Here is a 23183-nt window from a genome sequence, read left to right on the forward strand (position 1 = left end):
GGGGAGCTTGATTTATACATGATAAATGTGGAACCTTAGCTTAGTTTTAGTTCAATCTTCTAGGTTGAGCTCAAACCCTTGAAACCATGAGAGATAAAGACCGACTAAAACTTGGGTTGGGTGACTCAAAATCAGTGAAATAATTTTTTTTTCTCCATTAAGACAAATGTGTTTTGATTTGGTTGAGCTCAAAGTCATAGTTTTAAGTTCCAAAAGATTATTTAATATCTAAAACTTGGGTTGGGTGGCTTCTTAATGAGGAAATTTTGGAGAGCTAACTTTGATGACAATTGGGGTCATGCAAAATTGAGAAATGGCCTAATTACTCAAATGTTAGGCAAGTCTCAGAAACTCGATGAAGAATTCCTACTTTCTGGGTGCAATGCTGGGATTAAGTGTATAAAATAGTAATTTTTAGCTTAGACGATATATGTGATTTATGTCTAGGTGTTTTAGATATTAAATTTTCCTGATGTGAGGTTGCTATATGGTTATGCACAAATATGATAATCAGATCATAGCACTTGTCCCCTTCTTATCTGGCATCATTTTCATGATGACAATATCGATTTAACCATTTATTTATTTAAATGTACCAATTTACTCAAATTGAAGCAAAAAACCAATAATAATTTACTTTATAGGCAAGAATATATTTATTACCGATTTAGTCTAATAATAGTGATTCTGATTCATGCACAAGCCCAACGGTTCTACATTTATCGGCGAGATGTTTAAGTCATTTTGAACTCTGATGGCACACTGTTTATCAACGACAATTTATGCTAACAACAAAGGACAATTTTAAGCGCCCAACAAGTAGTGCCAATATATGCAATAGTGATTTCCAATGCAAATCTGCTCGGGTATAGGGACCCTCCCTTTAACAAAGAATACATTTACATAAACAAAACAACCAGTGAGACCCTTAAACATGCCTATAATCTAGGCCATCGGATCCCAGTCTTCAGGGAGAAATTCCCAGCAACGCGACTTATCAACAAAGCTTTCTCAACAACTAAGTTCAGCAATCTCCTAAGGGATTACAATTTCTAAACACTATCCGATTTCTTTCCAAATTTATCACTCTAGCACCCACCTGTTGACAGTTGCAGAGCTAACTTCAACTTTAAGGCCCGTTTGATTGTCGAGTGAAATTTAATGTGGTAAATTTACCATGGTAAATTTTTCTGGAAAAATTTACAGGATGAAATTTCTCCCTCTTCCAATCTAAAGCCCTGTTTGATGGACAAGAAGAATTTAACTTGAGCCGGGGCCGGGACAGCCACGTTAAGCAAAACTTTAATCCCAAGTCTTCAAGAATAAACTGCAAGAAAGTCCTCAGGAGATAAACTATCTTTAACTTGAGCTACTCAGATTCCTGCCAACAAAGTCTTAAGATATGCAACAGCGATTTACTCCCACTTAAGACATAGCAATTTGCTTACATATGACAATGATTTTACTATTTAATATGGAAAAACTGTTTCCCTCAAAATGCGCGCTACCATAAAAGCTAAAAGTCACCTTGATCATTTAATATCGACTTATAACTGCGCCTTCATTCATGAAGAAGGTATTAGTGATACACAATGCTTGGAGAACGGACGAATTATAGCAAGCAGATGATTGCGAATGACCAGAACACAGCCCTTCAAATGGGGGGAAAGATGATGTAGGGAAAATGTCTTATGAAACAATGCTCTTCAAGATGGATTCTACCTGAGCAAACGATTGCACATAATGTGACTAGCATTTTACTTCGGTGTGCTTATTTTAGAACAGAAACCACCCTCTCCTAAAACGAAAAAATTGGTGCAAACCAAAACGGCCCAATCTCAGTTTCTTGATTTTGATGCAAATGGGAAAATGATTGTATGGCCATAACATAGTTAGTCGGTTTGGCAGACTGTGAACAGTACGATTGTTAGTGAGGCTGGGCATTAGGACCAGGTACTGGATACCTGGTTTGACTCGGACCTGAGCTCAGACCAAGGGCACCGGGCTGGCCTGGGCTTAGTCAAGCCAGCGTGAGTGGACTCAATTAAGCTCGGTTCGGCTTGTTAATATTTTTTTAATGTATATTTTATTAATTTTTATATATAATTATAATATTTTATTATGATTAGTTATATTGATATATTATTTAAAATATATATTTTTGAATTTAATGTAAAACTGAATTTTGAGTGTCGAGCGGAGCCCAAACCCAATTTCGAGTGTCGGGCTGACCTGAGCTTCTGGCTCCGTAGACATTATTTTTTAAACTGTAAGCTATGTACTGCCCTTCGGTCGACTTGTGTTCCGCTCTTCCAAATCTCAAAGCAATTTTGAACCACTAAAATGGAAATAAAAAGTGGTGTGCCGATCTCCACCTCCATCGAATTGTCACTCAACCGGCCTCATAGCAGCCATGGACCCGACCCTGTTCCGCTGCTTTCCTTTCGGAAGCCACCCTCCGAAATGAAACGACTTACCAAATGCAACGAAAAAACTCTTCCAAGCGACTTCTTGCCGCCTCCAGGGTGCGATCAGAAGAGGCAAAGGCGAGTCACATCTGCGTGAGTAATCGCGTCGGTTGACATTACGCCGGCCGCCTGAAATTTGCGGCCTCTTTGGCACAAACCCTTGCAACACTTGATCCGCTCTGCATTTTCGGTGTCGGACATGCAATTGTGGTAGTAGTTTGGTTGAATTTCCACGTAAAAGTAAGTGGCGGCGTTTCACCGAAGCCCGACGGACGAATCTGTGTTGGGTGGTCCAAGTTTCAATCTCCACAGTGTGTCCGTGCGCAGCGGCGCAGCGCTTAAGAAGGGGAGTCCACCGAAGAGTTGCAGGTGGGGACCCTTTTCGGATGAATGGGTTGTGCCTCCAGACTCTGCTCCCTCCATCGGCGTTTGACCGGCAGTGCCGTCCTTCTGTCTCCTCTTCCTCGCAAGACCCCCTGGCCTGCTGCTCCGTCATCGTCTCGACCACCGTTGCTGTTGCCTATTCGCAACAGGAGCAATCTCTTCACCGTGAAGCCAACGGCGGCGGCGACGCCCTTTCTTGGGCTGAGGGCCTTGTCCACCTTCTCCGCTGCGGGTGTTGATGTCAGCGAGCACCAAAGCTCCTTCTCTCACAGACAACAGGATTCTATGGTCTCGGAGTTTTCGGAGCAGATTTACATTCCCGTCAAAGCATACTTTCTTTGCACCAGGTGGTAACTTTTGCATGGAACGGACATCAATTGTTGTGTTGGTATGTGTTCATGCTTAAGGGATTAGGGTAGTCCGGGTGACGCTTCAATTTTCTTAAAACGTGTTTGTGGGGGTCAACTGAATTGACTTAACAATGAGGATTCGGGAGTACTGATGCCGTCGATCCATAGCATTTAGCTGTTCGGCAACACTAATTTAGGAGATCGAGAGTCGGAATATGGGTGTGAATGGAAATAGAAGCAGAGATAAGAATTGAGATGGGCAATCTTCAGCTACTTCCTCGAGGGAATGTTTTTTGTCAGCTCATCGTCATATTCGTATTGTTATTTTCTACGAAACATAGGCTTATGAATTTGGGTTTGATCTTCTTACGTGGATGTTTCCTTAGTTCAAACAAATTGTAAACTTGAAAAAGAGTAGTCATTTGTACTGGTTTTGTTTATATAACAGCATTCTCATGCTTCTCCTTTCCTTTCTGATTCCTTTCACTTTTCCTTGACAGCTTCGATTTAAAGAATTTGCAAGCGGAGAACGCATACAATGTTATCCCGCCTGCTTCACGCTCGTCAAATTATTTGGTCCTTAGATTTTGTGATATCCCTCCTGAAGTGGCTGTAAGCCTCCTTCTTGTTACCTGTATTACTGCTGTTTATTTCTGCATCTTATTCTTGCAAGTAAATTACCTGCATACTGGATTTTTCTGTCGTTATTTTTATTAAGCATACTAGCCGTTTTAATTCTGTCAGCATATTTTTGCTAGCAATTAGCAAACCATATGTAGTTCAAGCTATGCAACCGATTTCGTGAAGACAAGCCTATAATTTTTTTGGGTATGTTTAAGCTTCCAAATGGAATTCAGTAACGATGCTGGTAATAACTACTTTTGCATATTTGGAAAGGGTTGCATCTCAAATCATTTGTAAGCTGCACATTGCATTTACATTTGCTTCCTAGAGACATATTAAATTTAAAGTTTAAACACATCTGAGTTATTTATTTATACTTATACGTATCAAGGATCGAAGCATCACCATGACGTTTTCATGTGCATCTTTCATAGGCATATGGTTGTGATATTTGCTCACAGTAGTGTTATATTGTTGCAGTAGCCCTTGTATAAATCAGATAGGATATGAAGCTCTCTTGTCAGTGCAAGTCCAATATTTCACATAACAATCCAAGCTAATATAGATGAAAATTATGAAATGTTTCAAGCTAATTATTTAACCTTCTTGTAACTTTGGAGAACCAATGCTCTCATAGAGGGGATTGTCGTGATTGGGCTTGGGTGACTTTTCAACAAACATCAGTTCCAAAAGACCTTCATATTGATCAATGACCTTGAATGCGTAGCTGGGACTTGAGAACTATGTCACATGGGCGCTTCTAAATGGCTGCCGCCCCCATGTCAATGCTGATGGTGGTGCTTCTCCAACATAGCACATCCGTTCGGTCAGCCGAACCAGGTTAAAACTGACCATTTTAAATGTACACAATGACACATAACTAAACTATCTTTAATACAAAAAAATTATATATAAATATAAATAAATAAGGCTACTAAACAGTTAAGTAACTATGTAACAAATCATTTATATTCATATATACACACACATCTATATACACCCTCGCCACACCCACACCCATATTTTTTTGAAAAATTGCCGCATCTGCACCCACACCAGCACCTGCACCCCGCACTCAGGTGACATAGCTTGAGAATGATCATGAAAAATGTATATACTTTTCAACTGTGCAATCCATATTCTATGAGGCACAACAAAATTATCCTCTCAAGTTTCCAATGAATTGTTATGAAAGTGGTTAGTGCCAGTCTATATGGGACACATGTAGCAAGAATCGCAAAATGTTAAAATTTCTAAAGCTATAAAAAACGTGCAAATTGGATGTAGAAATTAAATCTTTAAAGTTTTAAAGATTAATGTTCTTAGCTTTCTTCTCACAAAATCCAACGTACATATCGTATTTTAACAGTGTTTTTTTATGCTTATATTTTAATATATTTTACATTTATCTATAGGGTTAGATTTATGGAAAATGGTCTAAAACATTGAGAGCATGCATAGGAGGCATATGTTTAGGAGTTATAATTTGGGGATCCTATATATAGATATATTTTGTCTTTCTTATTTCTGGTTTTTTGGTTATTGATGAATAATCAATTGGCCCTGAATTGCTACTGTACTTCTCTTTGCGGTACAGCTAGAGTGGTTCACCATTTTATTCTTGTGCCTGTTTTTAGCATTTGAGCAATCAAAGTCCTCAAGAAAAAGTCTACTGGTTTCTGTGAAGTAGTGTTTCTAATTGATCTCCTTTAGCCCTTTTGCAGAAAGTTCATTGATCTTTGTGATTTCTTGAGTAGTTGGCTGTTCCTAGAATAGTCGCTCCATCACATGATTGGTATGAAGCACCTTTGAAACATATACATGGACATAACATGCGTGTGGGTCTTCTTTTCTCATGCTGTATCACATGTCATTTAGTTATCCACTCTTCATGCCAATTCTGTTGTAGGGCTTTGGAGTCTTGGAGAACGGAGAATGCTACCGTTATATGGTTGTGTTCCAATATGGATCTGCTGTGCTTTTTAACATTGCTGATAATGATGTGGAGAGATATTTAGAACTTGCTAGAAGGCATGCTTCCGGGTTGCTGCCAGAGATGCGGAAGGATGGTATGTCCTCTTCCTAGTGTTGCTTGGTCTAGTTCTTGAGGCATTGAAATGTTGGTTTACCTGTTTGCAAGGTTTGGCTAAAATTCACTGAATGTGCTTACTATTGTGTTTGTTATTCTCAAGTAAATGAATCTCATGTTAATAGACAGATGTTTTTTGGTCTTGCTTTTGAGGCATTGAAATGTCAGTCTCCCTTTTCAAGTAAAAGGTTTGGCTAAAATTGGCTGAAATTGCTTATTTTTTGCATTTTTTATTTTCAAGTAAATGAATCTCCATGTTGATAGACATCTCTTGATAATTTTACATTCACAGTGAACTATATAGGCTGCTAGTGTGGTTAAGTGTTTTCTGCAGCTTTATTGTTTGTTGTTATTGTTTATGCATGACCATTAAGAACACTTCACATACGTTAAAAGTTCTTCACCAGATGTGGATATCGATCCAATTAGTAAAGAATAGTGTTATTCTTTAATGCCTTGCATATGTTAGTTTATAAGTTTGAGGACGTTATCATCATCTGCAATTTATTTATGTTCTAATAGATTAAGAGGTTCATATCATCAGTTCTTTTTTTTTTTTCTCCCAACCAAAAGAAATCACACCTTGGTCGAGGGACGTTGTTGCTTGCCTAGCAGTGTAAAATTCTGAGGCTAGTACCCTTGTCCCCAGGCCCTATGCCTGCTTAGGCTTGCAGAAAGGGTGACCCCATGCCACTTGAACCAGCAACCTGCTGCCTACCAATGACTGGCCTGAGCCTGTGAGACAAACCCCTTGGGCCTCAAATCAGAAGTTAAGTAGTTACTACTTAGTAACTATGACCAAATTTTGGGCAAGTTACATGAATTTTGGGTGAGTCTTCTGAGTTTTGGATAAAAAGGAGCCTTTACTAGTTGGATGCATTAGGGGTTACCTCTAGTTGAGTCAGCTTAGCCAACAAATTGACTCAGGCAACTTTTTATATATTAGTATTTAAAGCAAGAGTCTCAACTTTTTATGAAAGGTTCTAATCCATTATGGAGTATTTGGACAATGTCAAAAAGTATCATAGATCAACTAGCTGTTGTGGGTTGTATAGTGCAGGGCATAGCCATAGATATCATGATATTTTTTAAATTGTAATAAGCAAATCATTGGCATAGTCAACGTTAGGGGTGAACACGAGCTGAGTCGAGCCCGACCAGCTCAAGCTCGGCTCAGCTAATGAAACCTTGAGTTCGTGCTCGGGTTGAGCTTGAGAATAGCTCGATGGAAGCAGCTCGAGCTTGGTTCGGCAGTTACGTGTTGAGCTCGAGCTCGATTCGATTAAGGCTCGACAAACTGGTTTGAATATATGAACTATTAATTTGCCATAAATCAAGTTCGACTCAATTAAGGCTCGACAAACTTGAATGAGCTTTTGCAAAAACTTACATAATTAATTAACGTCAACATACTACTGTACGACAGCTTAACGTCAAACTTGAATGAGCTTTTTTTGCTCAAGTGTGCAATTAGATATACATTATATATCATTCGTAATAGGACAACTTAACGTTGAAAAAGTAGTGGAATCAACTGAGGCAGTAGTCTCTAGCGGACCTTTGTTTTTCGGATCATTCTATTACAAAATTTGAGGCTAACATCAATTTGCTTGCATGAATTTATAGTGCAGTCATCAAGCTAGCATATAATAATCTGAACCACCATCAAATTAGTTATGGCTCAGTGAAACTGTGAAACAAACCACATCTACAAAATAATATGAATTGAGTGAGGAAAGAAAGTAGCATATGGGTACTAGTAGTGGCAGAATCAGTGTCAAATTAAAAACCAAAAATTACTAGAGTTATTATTCTAACAATATATAACATAAAAACTAATCAATAAAATGGCCCTTAATATAGCAAATCAATATTATTTGTGCATATGATATAGTTATTGAACATGAATTTGCAATTACCACCATTTCCATTAGCAATTCAAACAACTAAGATCAAAGACCATTAAGATCAAAGACTTCCATCAATTAACTAGTCTTTGTTTCCATTTACAAAACCAAACTTCAAAATAATACATTATGTGCAACATTGACCAATACTATTTCCATCATGGTAGATAACATCATAACAGCACGAGATCAACAACATGTGCATCATTCAAACAATCTTAAACAAGAACAACGGTTGATGCTATCAAGCCCGCATCTCTGTGCTGAGTCCTCAAGCCTTTATAAAAAACTATGGTCCCCATTAATAAAATGAACCCATTTGGATATGTCTAACTTGTGAAAACATGATAGAACATTGTGGTTGCCAAGTATGAGACCTACAAAACAATGTGGTTGCTAAAATTTTGATGTCCATTGCTTTTGCACATTGTCTTCATTAGACCTACAAAACAATGTAACGAATCATAATCACAAAGATGAATAACCTAACTCTGTTATATATATATATATATATATATATATATATATATATATATATATATATATATATATAGTAATGGAATTAACCCTTTAAAAGAGAGCAGCTGCAAGCCTGCAAACTATTATTCCCTTTAACAAAATGAACCTATTTGGATATTTCTATCTTGTGAAAACATGATAACAAGTTTTCAAATTAAAGATCTCTTCCAAAACCAAATCATGGTGCAACAAGTATGAGACCTGCAAAACAATATAGTTGCCAAAATTTCGATGTCCATTGCTCTTACATGTTATGTCTTCATGAGACTTACAAAACAATGTAACAAATCATAATCACAATAACTAATAATTATACCATATTATTTTAAGAATGTAAACAATATAATAGACATACCAAAAATGAATTAGAAGATCAACTTGAATCATTCTAATGATATATATTCACTTGATTCCTTCGAATACATATAGCCAATTAACAAACGATTTGTCGATTCATAAAATATTTAATGAATACAATTTCTTCAAGACATATTTACTTTTGTTAACACTTTATGCATTAGATCACCATCATTCTTTACCCAATTATCCAAACAGACCAAAGCCTCAACTGTTTTTTGTATTAATGAACTACGACTATCGTTAAGAATTCGACCATCTGTACTAAAAGCTTTTTTGAAACAACAGATGTTATTAGAATTGACAAGAATTGACAACAGATCACATGCCATTTGTGAAAGAATTCGATACTTGGATTCCTTATCCTGCCACTATTGCAAAATATTAAAAGAATCATCATCATCATCATTATCATAATGCTTAATCAATCCATCCTCCAAATATGTGTCTATCTCATATTTGGTGACCTAAAATGCAATATTCTCAGTTTTACCTAAGAACTTAAAAAATAGCTTTCTTCCACCGTGTGGTATGTGTCAAGTCTCTCGACCTTGAATGCTGGAGGAATTAGTTGATATGGTAGAAGTATTGGCATCCACTTCATTTCTTTGAACATAAGTTTCATAAACATTTTAGAAAGATTGTTTTATCATTTCTATTTGTTCTTCCTTTTCTTCTCTTGATTGACAATTTTTTGAAAAGACAAGTTCTGATAATGAGAGTTTTACACGTGGATCTAATATGGATGCAATAGTCATTAACAAGTTACATTCCCAATATTTATCAAACTTTCATTTTCATTGTCATTGCCTTTATAAACCCACTTTCATTTAAAACCTTTTCCTGCAATATTTCTTGTACTCTCCAAATTTCAAGAAAAAACAAATTTGTTGTTACATAAGATGACCCAGAAAATAAGGTGGAGACATCATGAAAAACTTGAAGAAAGTCACATATCACTGCTATTTTTTCTCAATCCTTATGTCCAAACAACCATATCAAGCCTGAGTCTTCCATGCTATATCTTGCAAAAGCATTTTTATATGCAAGAGTTGTTTCCTATAAAATATGTCGAATTCCATCGATATTCATCTAACACTAACTTCTTTGTCGTTGAAATTTCCAACTCTTTATCTGCAGTTGCAAAATCATAGTCTTGAGGGTGAAACTTTGATATACTTTGTTGCATCTCTAATGCTAATGATTTCATCTTTAATGGCATTCAACCCATCTTGTATCATCAGATTCAAAATATGTGCACAACATCGTACGTGAAAAAATTTACCTCCATAATACAAGTTGATGTCATTTTTTTCCATGTTCTCTTTTATTTTTTTAACAAGAACATCATTTGAGGAAGCATTATCAACTGTAATAGATATTATTTTTTTTTAATCTCTCAATTTGCAAGATGCTTAGCAATTACATTTGCTAGACTAACCTAGTATGAGGTGGCTCAACTTCAGTAAAGTTGATGATACATTGTTGCATATTTCACTCTTTATCAATGAAATGCACTGTTAATGTCATATATCCAAGTTGTTGATTTGATGTCCACATATCTGTAATCATAGCAATCTTATCAACACCGTTCAAGACTTCTTTCAATTTCTTCTTTTCATCTTCATACAAATTTAGTACGTCTGTTGTAACTGTCATTATTGAAACTGGCACCCACTTAGGAAAACAAAGCCTAAGAAGGAACCTGAACCAGCAATTATTCACTATAGAAAAAGCGTGTTCTCTGGTTGCCACTAATTTTGCAATTATCTCTTTTATTGATTGAGCATCGATGTTGGAACCCATTTCTATAAGGTTCTTCGTTACATCTGAAGTCTCCTAATTTAAAACTTAAAACTGTTTGCTTTTTGTTAGCAAAACATGTCAAAGTCAAACATTTGTGTCTTCTCATTAATGTTGTAGATTCACCTGTACTTATCATAAATAGTATACCGCAGTACTTATATTTCCCTTTTCTCACACCATTTATAATTACTTCGTCAAAATCATTCCATATTGTAGAAGTCTTTGTTCTTGATCTTTTTGCACCACTTACAAGTGCTTCATGAGTATCTATTGAAACTCTTTCATTTTCAGTGTCTTGTGAATCCATAGGAGCTTCATTAGAAGAATGTATTCCTGGGATATCTATTGAACTTTGTCTCGACAGTGTCTTGTGAATCCATAGGAGCTTCATTAGAAGAATGTATTCCTGGGATATCTATTGAACTTTGCCTCGAATCACATACTTGCTTGCCCTTCTCAATGATGTTTCTTTCTAAATTTGTCATACAAGTAATGTTTCCTTCTGCTCAACCTATTCTTCTATTTGAACATAAAATTTGTATTAAAAATCTTTATAGAATTTGAAAGCGAGAATCACATAAGTAATAAGGATACATCCAAAAGAGCACAAATGACTGGAATAAAGGAAAAACAAAGTTGCTAGGCTCCTTGTTTTATCAATCCAATCTTGGGTTGACTGAAATTTAGTTCATTGGATACTCTATTGGGCTTGTGATGCCATTGAGACCTCTCTTGCATGTCATGTCAACATAAAATTAGAGAGAAAATATTTACACTTATAAAATGTCATTTTCCTTGTTTGAAAAACGAGCTTTGGAGAGGTGTTTTACCAAAATCACCTGTATGCATACATAAATGACTTAACATGTACATTTCTGCATTTAGCAAGCCAGCTTGACATCATCCACAGTCTCAATAAAATAAATGAAAATCTCACTCCCACGTCAGCTCTTCCATTCATCTCATGCAAGAAACAATATAAAATTGCTTGAAGTACTTACCTCATTCAAGCAAAGGGTACTGAACAGGTCCTAGGAAGAAACATGGCTGAGCCAAGGTTGATGGATTTCATTTGGGTTTAGCAAAGCTAGTTTAGATTAGAGGTCAGCAAGAGTAGTCCAACCTTGAAGCAATAAGGCAGTTGTGCTGTGGGGAGCAAGTATGTAAATCGAAGCAGCAAAGAATCAGTCTGGGCCTATGGAATGGCGGGGCTAATGCGATTGAGCTGCAAATAGCAAGGCAGCTAAGGTTTAAGCCTAAGACAGCTAGGGAATTGCTAATCTACCAGACCAAGCTTGAAAGTAAGGAGCAGATGATTTGATGGCAGCAGAGCGACGGTCCAAGGCATACAAATGGAAAAGGAGTTGCTGTTTGGGGGCAGTAGAGAACTCCTATTTTTGAAGGCAGCGGGGTGCTGTGTGTCTGTTCAAGAATATAACAGAAAATTGAATTTAAAAGCTGGTTAGTAAAATTGCTAACCTAGAAAGAAATGTGGCAAAGCTGGAGATGCCGGTTGAGTAGTGGTTGAATGAAGATGCGTCTGCAGGAATTGGGCACAGGTTAGGAGCTGTGCTTTGAAGGTAATTGATTGAGGAGCAGCTAGCTAGAACTGCGTTTGCTGTAAGTGAAGGCAGATTGAAGTGGCGTTCAGTTGAAGACTGACACTTGCTGGAGCAAGTTTAAGATTAGAGAAGTAGACAAGTTGCTGGAGTGAAAGAGGGGGGCAGACTACCGAACTATATCGGCCAAGGAGAGATGGAGTTGACTGCTACTGATTCTACCAGAACAGGAGGAACAGAAATGGCAGTTAAACTTACTCTCCTTCTGCCCTGATAATCTTGAAGCTCCACAACTATTTAGGAACTCTGAACTCAATACTTTGATATCTGCATGAAGATCTAATCCAATGAGTGCATAATCCTTTCTCATTAGTGAACTAATGATATCTAAGTTCAAACCAATGATCTGTAGATAATTTCAGTAAACAAAATTTCAGGGTCAAGATGGGCAATATGAAAAGAACAAAATGACACAAAGAGGTAAACTTTTTGCCGTTTCGTTATGCTGGTGCAGAAACAAGTCCATAGATTAACTGAACCATAGTGTTAGTCACTTTAAACACTAATTTCATGGTTATTGTGATTCCTCGAAAACCTTTTTTTCCCTTTAATCCATTAGCAGCAGTTACCCAGAAGTGAAAATACACCCAGCTGGATGAAGTATCAATGCAATTGGTGGTGGAAACCCACGAGTAGCCAACAGTCTTTCACCATCTGAGCCAGGATGGACATCATTGCAGCTCAATTGACTCATACAAGACTGACAATGGCCAAGAACCAACCTTGTATGCAATGAAGTGAACTATGACCAGGCTTCATGTACACCTGCCTTGTCAGTTATCACCCTCCCACAAGCTCAATTGACCATAAGGGTCTCATAAAAATTTCATCAGCACACATGAGAAGAAAGATGTGTACGTCCATACCTAGAAAAGGAGTCAGTGCTCATGTAATAAGAAAAAGAATCATTAAAATATTAGTGCAGTCTTCCTATTGACAAAAAAGGAACCTCAGAGGAAAAGTCATGAAGCTGGTCCAATTATGCTGATTGTAACAAAATTAACAAAAACCTCAACTTTTTAACCTCCACGTCAACTAAAAGGATAGGAAGAGACCAAAAGTGACTAAGAAAGATTTCAACGTATAGGATGTGAAAGGAAACCTTCATAAGGAAATAGAATGTCCATATCAATTGATAATTTCTTTGAAGATGAAAGGATCAGAATTCTGGAAATTGCAGAAAAGCGATGTAGAATACAGTTGTCCCATAAAGATATGTCCAATGGCATAGAAGGTCCAATTTTTTAAAATTACCATTGGATCCTGGCAAGTCAATGAAGGTGATTCTTTTTAGGCTTATATTTGATACTGTTCTCTTAGATGAAGTACTTCTCAGGAAGCTCAATAGAAAAAATGAAGCATTTTTACATCTCAAAACTCAAGTAACTAAGGGAAGTGGACAGATCCAAACTAGATAAAGCCAACCCCTGGAAGACATAGTACAGCCTAACACAATAATTAAAATGTTACATCCGTGATTCTGAATCCTTCCTTGGATCGTATCCTTTTCTAATCCAGAACCCCTGGAAGAGTCCGGTAGTAAAGTAATATGCAGATCTGAGAAGAAGCCTGCTGTAATTCCAGTTACAATTGGCAGTTAACACTAATAGCAAGTCCAAAACAGAACCATCACGATTTGAGAAAGAAACATCAGAGACTGCACAAAAATAATAACTAGCTAACACATACATCTTCATCTGACCATTAGACACCTTGAAGCCTTTCTCGAGAAATTGGACGTGCAAAGAGCGCTTAGGCCAGATAAGGCGCTCATTGAACAAATCTGTTATGGCTGAAAGCCAATCCCAGTCAGTAGAATACTTTGAGATTTTTTCCATGCAGTTGTTGGGACCGGGGATATTTGTAAATTTTCAGTTGAACAAGAATTCAAAACTTATATCTGAACAGTCATCACATAACACCTTTGTGTGCTTACAATGAACATCCAAAGAACCTAAATTCTCATACTGAGCACAATGTGACTTGGAACCATTGTGTGATAGAAAAATTCAGCTAATTGTAGAACTCACAAGTTCTAAGGGTAGACTGCCTGAGAAATATTAAAGAAGCAAATTTGTGAAAATAAAGGCTATCAGGATATCTTTTATATCAAAATCAAGAGCGAAACATGGCCCAATTAATCCACGTGACAGATCTGTCATTACATTGGAAGGCCTGCATCCAAAGAAGAAAAAGTCATTGTTGGACAAGGCATATCATTTATATGACTGAGTTCTTTTATCAATCTTGTTGTCAGCCTATCAAGATCATCACGTTCAAGAACATTGAAGACAAAAACACCACCCAAATCCTGTAAGTTCTTTTCCCTCTGAAAATAAAAATGAATGGAAGAGAACAATTAGCCAATGGCAACTGAAGCACTGCACACGATATGACGCAACTAAGAACCATGAATGGAACTAAAGCAAACAAGTTACTCTCACCCTACTTCCAGTAGAAGATCATAGATCACATGGATGTTGAAAAAGCTTCTTTTTAGTCAAGGAAGGGGAGCATGGGAACGTCCTACAAAGCGGTCCTTGAGGAGGGAACCACTGTTGTAGTTAAGAAATTGAAGGACGTTTGTGGTGGGAAGAGAGAGTTTGAGGCTCAGATGGAGGTGCTCGGGAGGATTCAACACACTAATCTGGTGCCCATCTGGGTGTACTACTATTCCAAAGACGAGAAGCTTTTGGTGCTGGACTACATGCACGTAGGAAGCTTGCCATCTCTGCTGCAGGCAGACATCGCCTCCTGAAACCTCCTAAAACCTTGAAGGCTGAAGCGCAGCTGCGGGTTAACGAACTTTGGGTTTCATTTGGGTGCAAGAATTTTCGAAACGAGAGAGAGAACAAATGGCAAAGGCAAAACTGAAAAGCGAGAAACTAAAGTTTCCTGCCTTAGACAGAGGGTTTGGGAAACCGGTTTTTTAATTAAAAAAATGAGTTCGTAAAAATCGCTACACATCATTTTCGAGCCAAGTTGAGCTTTAACAGTTCGAATTCAGTGAACTCGAACTCAACTCGATTATCTGAATGAGTCAACTCATGAACTCGAGCTCAACTCGTTCAACAAATGACTCGGCTCAAACTCGTTCACGAGCCGAGCTTTAATGGGTCGAGCTTGAGTAGCTCGACTTGTTGTTCACCCCTAGTCAACTTGGTTATCGTGTTTATAATTTTTTAGTAAAACATGTCTAGCCTGCTTGGGCCAACTCACATGAGTGCTGGTATGGGCATTGGTATGGTGGTGTGGTTGCGGATACCGAAAATTTGGAAACTGTATGTATGGGAGGGGGGGGGGGGGTACATCAAAGAGAGTGTGTGTGTAGTTTGAAAGTTTTGCAATTATGCTAGCATCAATTTGTAAGCTTTAAAAGTTTAAGCTTATTTTTGTAATATGAGTAATTATGAAGAGACTTGGGGGCTTTTGGATGACACCCTCATCTAACCCAGTTTTGTAAAACTTGGTTTTGTGAAAACAATGTTTTTTAGTGAGTTCTAAAAACATGATTTTTTTGTTTGGGTGGCACATCCAAAACCCAGTTTTAATGAATAACCTGGTGGGGGTCAGTTTTTTCATTCCCTTTTTCAAAACCTGGTTTTGTCAAAACTGGTTTTCCTCAAACCCACTTTTCGTGACACCCAAACACTTCAAAAACCTAATTTTGGAGTGTCATGCATCACCCCCTTAATGAAAATCTGAAATAAAAGAACAAGTTTTATGGCCTTCACCCCTGACTTTCTCTCTCTGATCTCATTCTCGGCCCTTCCCAATTGCACAAGCGTACTGAAATAAAGGAACAAGTTTTATGGCCTTCACCCCTGATTTTCTCTCTCTGATCTCAATCTCGGCCCTTCCAAATTGCACAAGCGTGAAGAAAATGGTTTTTCTTATGGAGAACATGGCTTTATGCTTTATGGTGGACGATTTGGGGAAATGACTGAGACTGTAGGGAAGAGGATCTAAATTTGTCGGCTATATCTCTCAACATTCTCTATGATACTTTGATCAGCTGTGGAAATAAATGGGAAGCCTTGTGGGACCAGTTGATAATCTCAATGGTCATGTAATTGTCTGTTACCTTGTGCTGCTTTGCATGGTCCAACCATCGCTGGCCACGTCTCTCCCTCTCTCTCCCTCTCCACTTACCTCTCTGAAGGCTTCAAACGGTATTAGTCAAAATGTGGTGAATATTATTCTTCAATGCCTCAAAATATGTTTGTTGCTATTGTAGAACAGTAGAATGTCGATGTTTGTCTAAAATGTTGCATAAGCAATGTCGTTGATGGGTCTTGAAGTAAGAAAATCTTATTTGTATATTTTGTCGAGATTAATAGCTGTGACTGAGACTGAAGGGCAAAAGCAGAAGGGAAAAACTCAATAAAACGTTGCTTAGATTAGTTTACCTATTTGAGTTGTTACTGAGGGCCAGTTCTTTTCCTTAGAAATCCGTTTCTGTCTGACATTATCAACCTCTAAAATAATGTGCACTAATCTTGAATTGTCTCTCTGTCTCTGCATGACTTAATGCCCCACTTTGTTTGTCAATTTAATGTTTTTATTCTTCTTTATATATCATGTTTTCTCTGCTTAGCTCCTGATTTTTCATGGCCTTCATTCTGTTCCCTCAAAGACAATGACAGATTATCCCCATTCTGGTCATATGATGTTGAAGTGGAAATTCTGTAAATTATGCTCAGGTTGATGATCTTTGCTGAAGAATTTCACAGGAGGTTTACAAATCAGGATGTTTTTCACAAGGAAAAATTTAGCATCTGTGAGCTTATAATTCATAAGCTCTAAGTAGAGAAGGGGGGTCTACGCAATTCCTCTAGTCTAGCTGTTGTTTATTTCCTCTTACAATTAGGCTATTATTTTTAGACCTATGAGGATGCTGAAATATGAAAGTGTAGATAGTTGTTCTAATACATTACTGATATTATTTCTTTAAGACCAACCTGAAGCTTTTCTCTTCCCCATTCCTTTAAAGATGGATATGCCTTTGTCATATTTTCAAGAATTAATTTTAGTTTTGCTCACATTCTCATCTTTTTCCCCTATGTTGTGATCTAGATTATGCTGTCGTGCAGAAGCCACAACTGGAGACGTGGATGCAAGGTGGGCTTGATTATATAGTCCTTAAAAACCTAGACATTGATGGGATCCGTATTATTGGGAGTGTTCTTGGCCAAAGTATTGCTCTTGACTACTTTGTTCGGCAGGTAAGCATCACCTTGAAGTGCTTTTCATTTCCTGGTATGTGAGATTTATATCTGGAGCCCTATTCTGAAGGTTGATGGTATGGTCGAAGAATTTACTGACATTAATCGCGGAATGGAGAAGACAGGCACCTTTACTATGCAGAGGAAAAAGCTTTTCCAACTTGTTGGAAAAGCCAATTCAAATCTAGCTGATGTTATTCTCAAACTTGGTCTTTTCGAGAGGTATCCAATTTACTACGAGTACTCATGTTGTTCTTATGTTAGTTTGCTATATTCTGATGGCACGAAGGGTTCTAGTAAACTGCGGTATCTCATTCACACCCAAGTGTTATCTGCTTCAGTGATGGAGTTGTTAAATTATACAATATCTAGACATAAGCTTTTGATGCCTCTAAAGAACACCTTATCTGCAACATGTTTCACTTCTCCTGTTTTCTGTTATTGGTGCTACAGATCAGAAATAGCATGGAGAAATGCAAATTATGCACAGATATGGGAGTACCTACGGGATGAATATGAACTCACCCAGAGATTTGGCAGCTTAGACTTCAAATTGAAGTTTGTTGAGGTAATGCATCTACTATATTTTTTATTCTAGTTTTTGTTTGCTATCTGCAGGAAGTTCCTTAGTATATATTGTGTTTTGCTTGTTCCAGCACAACATCCATTTCCTTCAGGAAATTCTTCAAAACAGAAAATCAGATTTCCTGGAGTGGTGTATCATTTTATTAATAAGTCTCGAGATTGTGATTTCTGTGTATGAAATCGTGTGGAGATCCCCAATTTCCCCACTGTGAAGCGATCTCTCTACTTTCAGTTGGAAGCTTTAAAGCAAGCACAAGAGTGAAGTATGGAGATTTACTCATTCTGTCAACATTAAATTCAAAAGCAAGTTCAAGATCAAGATGTAGAGCTAGATGCAGTTTTGTTTCCTGCAGCCCAGCATGCTGCTACATTCTTTATGATGAAGCAATGCTTCATGGTGAAGACCAAATAATTGAAGTATTGTGATCACTGACAACTGGATACGAGTTATAACAGACAGTGGAAGAGAAAAGTGAGATGCATGGCATTGTCTTTTGTGGATGAAATTATATGTCGGCAAGTTTATCGAATGTTATTAATTGAAAAGTGGAACACTTTTTGGAGGCACTTCACATAAATTAAAACATAATTGTGTATTTTTTTCCCTTACTGTTTGCGGATGACTGAGGATGGAGAAAGATTCGTCCAACTTGGTTGGTTTTTCGGACTCAAAGGGCATGTGAAAGGTCCACATGTTGGAACTCTGTAGGTGGTGAAAGGCCAAGGGTGCCTTCGGAGGGCAAGATTTAGAACTTTGATTTTAGGAAGCTTAAGTTAATTTGGCTCAACCTTGCTAATTTCAGTTTCTGAATCTTTCAGGAGTATTCCAAGGAAGCGACTGAATGAAATCAGGATCAAAATTATTTTTGAAATGACTGATTTTTTTTCAGATTCTTTAATTTTTTTTGGACCAACTCATATCCTTTAATTAGCTAGAATAATGAAAAATGTACAGTTATATAATTTATTCAATTTCATTTTTCTAAGCATTATATTTGGTTTAACCTGTTTGTATTTAATTTTTTTCAAATTATCGATTTAGTGCTTTTTTACTCTTTCAGAAAGTTTATTTATGTTGGGGAATGATGACTGATGTCTCTATGCATTTGACTTTAGACAGATATCTAATGCATTCTAGTACCAAAATTATGTTGTTCCTTCATACTTGTGACTGAAATTGTTCAAAGAATGAATAAATGTACCAGTATGTAGTAGAGTTTTGATTGAAGGTGCCGAAGAGTAGTAGCAAAATGCATATAAGGGGAAAAAAAAAAGAAAAAAAAGTGGCCCTAGTAGCAGTAGTGGGGCCATAACTCTTGACCTAGAGGAAAATGTTCATCAGCATGTTAACATCCCATTCAATGACTCAAAAGGCAAATGTTGTTAATATTGATGGGTCCTGCCATACTTCTGGAGATTTCACATGGAAGTTGTCCACTGATTATGGGCATGAGAAGACAAAAGATGTCCTAGCAATGTTGCCTAAGGTAAAAAGGTGAAAAGGATGAGGCAGAGGAAGGCAATTGAAACTATTGAATCGCTAATATGGAAATTTGAGTGGCCCATAGAGGTGAGCGTGTGCTAGCATCAGTAAGACCTATTGTAGCCACACAAAGTTATTATTTCGCGCGTTTACACCTTTAAAACATTCATTCCTGCATACGTGCCGTTTAGTATATACGCTGTTAGTTTTTCTAGGAACAAATGCATGGGTTACCAAGATAGCATGCAACATGCAGTAGATTGCATTCGCTCTTTGGAAATGGAAGCTAGTCATGTACAGCCAATGGTGCGAACGTCTCAACGTTGTATAGCTGAGAGTGAAAAACATTATGACTTGCCTTTGAAAACAAAATCTGATGTGCTTGTTGGTTTTGCAAACGGAAGCTTGATAGCACAAAAGTTGTGGCATGCTTTTGCAAATGAAATCTAGCAATACACAACAATAGCTTGTGATTACATTGGCTTTACGCAAACCATGGCTTGGGATTTGGTTCAATAGTATGCAAAAAGAAAAACTTTCAACAAGCCACAACAACATGAGACAATCGATGCAAAATGCATACGGCAACTCGTGAAAGTGCATATGATTGCTTGCAAAGTACCGATGGAACGAATACTTTCATCAGACTAGCTCAATTTTTTTGAAAGCATCGACGCAGCTGTTGAGTTATTATTATGCTGAAGTCCAAACATATGTTCTGAAATTTATTGTCATTTAGTCTTATTTAATATTATCAGTTATTGTTGCCTTAACCATTGTCATCCGATTCCATTGTTAATTGACATTAATTTTCAGCCGTTATTCCTGCATGTAATAGATTGAATTATCTATGAGCAATTGATGGAAAGCTTTTTGTAGTGAGACAATGAGAGCTTATGCTTTGTGAAGATCTTGCATATGCATTTGATTGATAACTTGCAATATGTAAATGAAGCTTGTGATGAGTAAATGATTGTGTGCAGTGCACAAATGGCAAGAATACCCTCTGCTAGCAAATAAATGATAAGGATGCTATCAAAACAACATTAAACTGCACATATTTTTCAAAACATAGAGTTATAAACTTATAGTCATTTGAATTTCGGGACATATACTTTGGACTTCATTGTTATGTACTATTTTTCATTTAATGTTCACTTTAACTATCATCATCCATTTTCATGTCCTAATGTTTTTATTTATATGTTAACGTAGTTGTCATATTTGTTGTTACACTTCAAGAAAAGGTTTTCTTGGTCACCACAAATGCCTATTTTTCTGCCATCAGCCAAATGGAAGGCAGTAATCGGTGAGGGTTTCCTGGCATAACAATTGCTTCTTCGTCTATCATTGGCCAAACAATCACAAGGTTTTTTTTTGTAATGGCCAACCACTTCTTCATATGTTATCAAATTAGGCATCAATAGTTTGTAAAACAATGAAGTATGCATTATTTTTTCATTATGATAAGATGAAATCTGCAATGCATATTTTTCCTAATGTTTTAGCTTTTCCTATTGTAAAACAAGCAACTTATAATTCTAGAAGAAGATGTATATGATATTGAGAAGTCCAGTGCAAGCAAGAAGGATGACCACTTATTCACCAGAGGTCTAAAAATTTATTTGAGCATCCATTTTTGGGTTGGGACTTTGCCGTGCATGAAATGTGTGCACACGTAATGGAAACAAATAGAGATATGACAATAACCTCGTACACTTATTTGCCCTTTCTTCAATAAAAACCCCACACAAAGTCCAGTTGGTCAATGTTTCAGGCTCGTGAGGTTTCTAATCCTCATAAAAGATACACTTGTAGAAGACCACTCCTCCATTCAACTGGTAATATAAAGCTTTCAACATCTTCAACATTTTATTTTGAATATTGATAAACTTGTGTGTATTTTTTGTGATAAGGATGACATCTCCAATTTTTTTGGAGTGGCAAGAGCACTAAGTGCTCTACGTGGAGGATTTCACCAAGAAGACCATCAACCTCTATAATTCCTTGAAGTTAGCAATAGGCATGAGAAATTTTATTGCATAATGTGGAAGACAGATGCTACTTTTATTGCAAAGCACTAGTTGCTAACTTTAATGCATTACTTTTTGATATTCCTATCTTCAAGCAATAATTGTAGGTTGATTGTGGTAAATTTATATAGCACAATGCACAGCCAATACCCTCATAGCCAAATTGATTGTGTACTCTTCATCAGAAAGTTTATAGATTGCATTGTATTGAACTAACCCATGAAAAAATCACTTAAAATGATATGTCGATAATTCTAGCACAGTTGTGCAAGGAATTGCTCAATTACCTTCAGCAAAAACATGTGAAGAACAAGGCTGAATGGAAGTGCAAACAACCATATGTGTGAGAGGGATAGTAAAAGTGATAACCAAAAATGCCCCTACATTTGGTATATCTGCATACCTATTGTTTGCATTTATGTGCATTTTAGTTAGTTTATTATGAATTAGTTGTCTAGAAAGACAAATGCATACACCTTCCTATTCTATCTCTCCCATTTGTTTTTTTACATAAAAGCACATGACTTAAAATAGCTTAGCACTACAAAAGTACAAACATGCAATTATGAAGTGAAAACTTGGTTAGTGTGCCATTAGCTATAGAATGTAAATTACCAACATGACCGCACTAGCACTTCACCAATCCATCATTGGCAAGGTGTAAGTCCAATATTTTATGAACTTCTTTTCCTATTTTGAATTAAACTTATTGAATCTCAACTCAACTGGATACACTAAGATACCTTAGAGTTCGTGCTTAGATATTTGAAACACTTTAAATGACAAATATCCTCTCTTAAAGATATCTAACCTGATCAGTGACTTTTCTCATATCAGTTTGATAATTTCTCCTTCATTGTACACAAAAGGACCAACTATATTTTGTGTGGATGCATAATTTGACATTGTTCATAACTCTTGGGCAGCTTCTAATTGGGATATTAAATTTAATTAAAATTTATAATCCACTATAAGATAACATTATAATGTGGGAGAAGGGGCACTAATATCACAAGAAATGTCTCATTCTTTAAATTCAGACTTAAAATAGTTCCACATTAGCAAACACAAATGCTTAATTTCAATATGCAAGTTTATGTAGGCATGTTGCTAGCCTAACAATGCAAACTATTAGTGTCGCTGGTTTGACGCTAATTTGCACCAACAACCTTCTAGCTCATATTGTCAATGCACAAGTTCGGTGCTTTATGAACTCATTTTTTCTTTTTTTAGATTCAGCTAATTTCTCACCATTCCTCATGCCATAAGATATATTAAGGTCCCCTAGATTTTGTGTGTGGGCAACATTTGAAACACTTTAAAATGGAAAATGTCATCTTTTAAACATATACAACTTGATTAGTGACTTTTCCTGCATTAATTTTACATTTTTGTATCCGATGGCATATTGGGATATCATTTATAAGATGCCGAAATATAGATACTCTTTTAATGCATGACTTAAATTAGTTAAAAACTAGCAAAATGACATGCAACCTTAATGAAGTGTTATTATCTCTACAATGCAAATTGCCAAACATTTGTTGTTATAACACTAAACTACATTAGCATCCCACCAACCCATCACTGGCAAAGTGTCAGTCTGGTGCTTCACTGAATTCCTTCTTTTCTTTTTTTCAATTTATCCTACTCCAATAACCTAATCTAATGGGAGATAATGGGATCCCCTATATTTGTGTGTGGTCAGTCATTGAAATACTTTAAAATGGTAAA

At 36.8% G+C, this 23183-nt stretch overlaps 1 protein-coding gene across 1 annotated transcript; it reads left to right on the top strand.

The window, feature by feature from the left end:
• Nucleotides 1–2378: 2378 nt before the first annotated feature.
• Nucleotides 2379–18542, top strand: LOC116256990 (protein RETARDED ROOT GROWTH, mitochondrial-like). Its single transcript, XM_031633559.2, has 7 exons — nt 2379–3199; nt 3703–3814; nt 5736–5895; nt 17200–17348; nt 17419–17570; nt 17802–17916; nt 18005–18542. Exons 1-7 carry the CDS (start codon nt 2859–2861, stop codon nt 18143–18145), a joined length of 1170 nt encoding a protein of 389 aa, XP_031489419.1. The 5' UTR covers nt 2379–2858; the 3' UTR covers nt 18146–18542.
• The last annotated feature ends 4641 nt before the right edge of the window (nt 18543–23183 follow it).

Source organism: Nymphaea colorata, chromosome 7 (genome assembly GCF_008831285.2).
Source record: "Nymphaea colorata isolate Beijing-Zhang1983 chromosome 7, ASM883128v2, whole genome shotgun sequence".
NCBI lineage: Eukaryota > Viridiplantae > Streptophyta > Magnoliopsida > Nymphaeales > Nymphaeaceae > Nymphaea > Nymphaea colorata.

Excerpts from the sequence above, each read along its gene's own strand:
- LOC116256990 (XM_031633559.2), top strand. The coding sequence starts at position 2,859 with ATGGGTTGTGCCTCCAGACTCTGCTCCCTCCATCGGCGTTTGACCGGC. Across the intron at positions 3,200-3,702 it reads GCATACTTTCTTTGCACCAG|CTTCGATTTAAAGAATTTGC; the intron begins GTGGTAACTTTT and ends TTTCCTTGACAG. Across the intron at positions 17,917-18,004 it reads TCAAATTGAAGTTTGTTGAG|CACAACATCCATTTCCTTCA; the intron begins GTAATGCATCTA and ends TGCTTGTTCCAG.